The 5871-nt window shown below is 40.6% G+C and overlaps 1 protein-coding gene across 1 annotated transcript; it reads left to right on the top strand.

The window, feature by feature from the left end:
- The first annotated feature begins 4245 nt into the window (after positions 1-4245).
- Positions 4246-5141, top strand: LOC149171487 (uncharacterized). The gene is made up of 2 exons (XM_089426001.1): positions 4246-4420; positions 4582-5141. Exons 1-2 carry the CDS (start codon positions 4246-4248, stop codon positions 5139-5141), a joined length of 735 nt encoding a protein of 244 aa, XP_089282127.1.
- Positions 5142-5871: the final 730 nt, after the last annotated feature.

Raw genomic sequence — 5871 nt, forward strand, 5'->3', positions numbered from 1 at the left:
TGGCTGAGCATAGGATTGAAATGAATGGGTGGCTGGTTGGGCATGATATTGAGATGTGAAGAACAGGAGGCGTGGACCAGGAAGGATGAGCAGGGGGGCCCCAAGAAGGTATGGAGGTGACTTGGTTGGGGTTGTAGTATGCCTGAGATGTCCCTTGCATTCCCTATTGGTATGGTCTAGGTCCATGCGGCCTCCTTTGGTTTATGTAATAGATCTGTTCAGTGGTTCCTTCGACCCCTTGGTATACAGATTTAAGTTCGGGCAAGGAAGGGCACTTATCTGTAGAATGATCTTCTTCACAGACTGAACAAACCTCTATAGAGTTCAATGGGCATTCATTCCTAGGATGCCTCTTGGTGCATCAAGGGCAAAAAATGGCCAAAGCCCTCTCTGCTTCCTCTTGTTTTATTTTGATTTGTAAGGTATCCATTTGCATGGCAAGAGTCTACAACGTCTCACTCTTGAATTCTTCCAGCATGTTTCCAATTTCACCTTTAATGGATGAATTGGAAGAAGAGGCACTGGCTATGGGTTGAATTCCCCTACCTTTCTTTATGGCTGCTCTAGAATGGTTTCTAAAAGCAATCTTTATGTCCTCATAGGATAGTTGGTAGATGTCTCCCCTAGCTAGTAGATGGAGGGTGTCTAAAAGGTCTTCCCGAATTCCCTTGAGCAGGACCAACTTTAGAGACTCAGGGTCAAGTGTACACCTGACCCTTTTGTAACTGAGCTGGAACCTCTCTTCATAGTCTTCCAGGGACTCATCACTTCCTATGGTCATTCGGAAGATTTCTTCTTTAGTATCTTTTGACCTACAATAGTCTCGATACTTGTTGTTAAAGGCCTGCTGCATCTGAGCCCAAGTTGTGATGCTATTGCCAGGTAATCCCATGAACCAGTGCAGTGTTGCATCCTTGAGAGTAGAAGGGAACAATTTCAACTTTTGCTCGTCTTCTGCATAGTCATAAGTTCGACAGATGACAACAAACTCGAACAAGAAGGTGTCAGGATCTTCTGTAGTCAGACCATGGAAGTGAGGTAGGGTTGAAGGACTTATATTCTTCATTTTGGTGTCCCCATTGGTCTCCTAAATGGGGAAGGTACCCTCTATTCTCTCTCCATTTCCCCTAGCATTTATGTTTTCAGCCATTGGCTCCAGAGGAATGTTTTCTTCTTCTTCTTCCCCTATAGGTTCTTCAAATATGTCTGGATGTTCACCTAAGGGTTCTTCTTGATTTCAGCCACTGAAGAAGAGAGAAGGTTGGCTGTGTGAAGCAGTGGGGGTGTTGGGCAAATTTTTCCTAAGTTATCTCTACTCCTACGAGGCATGAAAGGAAATATTTTTGGTTGTTTTTTTGTTTCTTTTTCCCCACACTGAAAGTACTTGTAGAAACTGAAATTGTGATTGAACAAAACAAATTGCAACTAGCTGAAATGAACTTGCTGAATGGAAATTTGCAGAATTGAAAAGGAAAGCAAGGAAATGCAGAACTAAAAGAAAAGAAATGACTAGTCTACTTTTGTCGAAATAAACTATTAGCAGAATGTTGCAATAGGAAATAGAAGAAAGCAGTAATCACAGAATACTCTGACGCTTCCTCGGAAACGACGCAAAAAAGTGGTGAGTTCTAGTATTGCAGCAAGAATGCTGCAACTCTTGGGCTACCAACTTTACTTTTATCAACCTGGTAGTTCGTAACAAACTTGGAAGCGTCAGTGCTATATGCACAAGTACTAGTTCTCATTGCAGGTTGTCACTTGGTCAGCCGGCGCGAGATCACTAGGAGCTCAAGCCAAATTCTATAGATTTCAAAAGAAGCTCTATGTGTGATGAAAGGAAAGAAAGATTACTTTACATATGCTATTCTAATTGTAGAAAGGAGAAAGACTGGAATGTAAAACAAAACCTAGTAAATCCTAATTAACAAGCTAATTCTACTTTTTCCAAACGATAAAAACCATGAAAGAAATGCCATTACCTAGTCAAGGAAGTAAAAACATCTAACCATGGTATTTCTGGAAGTAAATAAGAAAAAACATATTTTTGGATTTTTATGTGTTTTTATTTGAATTTAACATGCATCTAATTTATTGTGTGTGAGTGTGGTAGCGAACAGGTGGCGTTAGAGGGAGGTTTTGGAGGTTGGGAGGATGTAGGATGGTGTGGATGGGTCCTAGGAGGTCTTAGGTGGACTTCTAAAGGCTTTTCCCACACTCGGCCTTCAAAAGAAAGCCTACAGGAAAAACTATAGGAGGACACAGGAAAACTACAGGAGGAAAACAGGGAAACTACAAGAGGAGATTGAGAGAAATTTTAGCTATTTTGAGGGTGTGAGAGTGGGTGGAAAAGGTGGATGAAGGTTGGAATGAGGTGTTAGGGCACCTAAGGTCTACTATGAATCACCAGGAGAGAGAAAGATGATTAGGTTTGCTCAAGGAGAGAGGAGGAATTTCTATGAAAAATGAAGGAAACCAGGGCAGAAGTGAGGTGAGGTTTGGGAGACCTATAAGGCATGGATCAGATGGAGAGTGTGATTGCTAGTAAGCTGGCCTACTACTGGAAGAGATTTGTTGCATAGAAACTGACATTCAATCAAGAAAATCAAGCAACCAATGAAATGAGTGCATCCTAGGAAAAACAGAGTTTTGCATTAAAATGGCCTAAACTATGATGTATAGAAGGAAATGCTAGGAAATGCTGTAAGAAAGGAAAGCATGCAAAAGGACTATTGTAAATCAGGAAGTGAACATGATAAAAAAGATCTAAAGAAAAGCAAAACTGGACTATCAACCTACTAGAGAGCAGCAAACACTAGAAGTCCTAGGAATGAGGAAAATTTGTGTTTTTGGGGCAACAAGAGAATCTTTGCCTCAAATCATGGTCCCAGAGGGAGGAAGAGGCCAAGGCACTCTTGCTAGCCTTTTGAATCTTCTTTGATCATTGCTTAACCTACTACAGAAAGAAAAAATGGAAGCAAGCTACTAAATCATCAAAAGCAACCTATTCTTAACCATAAGAGAAATACATCTAACAACAAACTAATCTACAAACTGAAGTAAAGCATACAAATACAAGTAAAGAGAATCTTGGCTACTTGGATTGGGTCCTAACCCAATAGCTTTAGCGCTCTGAGGTAACTCAGTGCTAGCTCAAAAAGGATTCCATCTTCATTATCAAAAAATAGCAAGATTACATAAAACTGTCATAAAATAGTAAGCTCGAAATTTGAGCAAAGTTTACACAAGAAAAAAAGTCGACCCTAGTGAGGCCCTAGGCCTCTCTACTTATACATCTGAAGCTACCAACAACTTCCTTAAAATCAGGGAGGCTTGGCTCCCAAAACTTGAGATAACTATCAATCATCTTCCACTTTCTCGGCCACATGATTCGGCTGCTTGTACTCCGAGCTGAATGAAGGGGAATTTGAAGTGAGGAGCAATAAATGAGGGGGATTCCCTCCTATAAGTCCTCTCCTCTGTCTACTTTGAGTTATTGCTGCAGTTTTACCACTAGATCCTTGACTTTGACCTCGAAATCCATCAATAATCTGCATTAAATACATGTTAGACCACATGGCATAATAACTAACTCAACTCACCCTATAAGCATAAATATAATCAGAAAATCATACAATAAGATAAGAGAATGGTTGATTTGACTAGGTTAGGTGGTAAAATGAGCCCATAAATTACCCATTTATGAGGCTCATCACAATTGCTGGGGGAAAAGTACTCGAAATGGATTGTTATCCTTCAAGAGTTCGATTTGGAGTTTACTACTGCCAAGTCTAAAAAGTCATTGGTCTTCACTGAGTTGATTTTCTCGTTACCATCTACTTTCGCTCCCTCTCGGATAGAGGACCGCATTCTGGATGACACACTTTTCTTGATCAGTACCCTCGATCCCTGGTACGGTGACATTATTTTCTACCTCTAGACGTCTTCCTTCCATCTTGATTTGTCTAAGGATGCTTGGCGACGCATTCGTCACCATTCTTAGCCTTATTGTATTGTTGGAGACACTTTATACCATCTCGGTGTTGATTCAGTTCTCCATTGCTGTCTGACTTTCGAGGAAGCTGAAAGAGTCCTAAATGATTGCCACTCTGGCGTGTGTGCGGTCATATGTCTGGTTATGCTACTACCCAAAAAATCCTTCGTGTTGGTTACTTTTGGCCCTCCATATTTAAAGACTGCATTCTGGTTGTTTGTTCCTGTCACGCATGCCAAATTTACCAGCGGAAGATGTGTGCGCTACCTTCCCTTTTGCATCTTGTCATTACCAGAGGCCCTTTTGCTAAATGGGGCATTGATTTTATGATCTGTAACCCTCGCTTCGCCAAGGGGCATGGGTCTATCATTGTTGTCGTCGATTATTTTACAAAATGGGCTGAAGAAATGCCTACATTGTCTAACGACAGTAAGACAACTGCACAATTCCTATTCAATCACGTGATTACCCGGTTCAGAGTCCCTCAGGCTATAGTCACTGATCATGGTTCCCATTTCCATTATATGATGACTGAGTTGACAACCCAATTAGGCTTCCGTCACGATAGTTTGACGCCTTATTACCCTCAGGCCAATGGCTAAGTCGAAGCCGTAAACAAGGTATTGGTTACTATGCTTCAGCGTACCATCAGAATGCACAAGTCCAACTGGCAAATTTTTTTTTTTTTTCTGCCCTATGGGCCTACCGTTCCTCGGTTAAAGATGCGACTGGATTCACACCATTTCAACTGGTTTATGGTCTGGAAGCTACACTCCTGATTGAATGCGAGATCCCTTCTCTCAAATTAGTTGTCAAATTGCTCCCAAATACTACTCTGGTGGAAGAACGCCTTCTTTATCTAGAACAACTTGATGAGACTTGTCAACTTGCTTCTTTAGTTATTGAAGCACAAAAGAAGAGAGTCAAGACTCACTTTGATCAGATAGTCAATCCACGTTCCTTCACAGAGGGAGATTTAGTTCTGCTGTATTATCAAGCTAATGATAAGGTGGGGGCAGGCAAATTCGAACCCATGCGGCATGGGCCCAATATCGTCAAACGAGTATTGCAAAAGGGGGCTTATGAGCTAATTGATTACGAAGGTAACCCTTTGGATAAGCCTCGGAATGGGCTTTATCTTAAGAAATAATATGCATGAGTCTTTCATGCACTGCTGTGTACACAAGAGTGTTTTTCATTTTGTACATGTTTGGCTTGGTGTGTAAGCGTTTGTTGCTTATTGTGTCCTTCTTACTTTTTATGCAGATGTCTGTCGCACCTTATATGGGTTTCGTTGATGGTTCCTGTTGCAGTACCCGAAATCTTTCCTCTGCAGCATTTGTTATCTATGATCCTCACGGCGAGTTAGTGGATCTTCAAGGTGTTTGTCTAGGGTGTACCACAAACAATGTCGCTAAATATAGCATTGTCATCGAATTACTGGCTAAGGCTGTTGACCTCAATATTCACGCATTGATTGTGAATCTAGACTCCCAGCTTGTTGTTCTTCAACTTAACGGGCGTTATTCCATCAGAAATCCTCAAATTTTAAGGTTGTATTTATGGGTTCGCTTACTGGAAAGGAATTTTGATTATATCACATATCGACACATTCCTAGAAGGCTAAATACATTAACTGATGCATTGGTGAACCAAGTATTAGATAGACATTTGCGCAATTTATAAAAATCATAAGCAAGCATTCAGACACAATAAGTAGATACAGTAAAACATAGATAGATGTATATCATGTGTTGCACACCATGGCGCTCAAAATATATATATATATATATATATATATATATATATATGTCCAAAAAAATATGTGTGTTCAGTTACATCGTGAGACACATGTCTCTCAAAAATCTGCAGAAAAGAAA

Source organism: Pinus tabuliformis, chromosome 4_2 (assembly GCF_031772625.1).
Source record: "Pinus tabuliformis cultivar Carrire ecotype Pingquan chromosome 4_2, CPIR1, whole genome shotgun sequence".
NCBI classification, from domain to species: Eukaryota; Viridiplantae; Streptophyta; class Pinopsida; order Pinales; family Pinaceae; genus Pinus; species Pinus tabuliformis.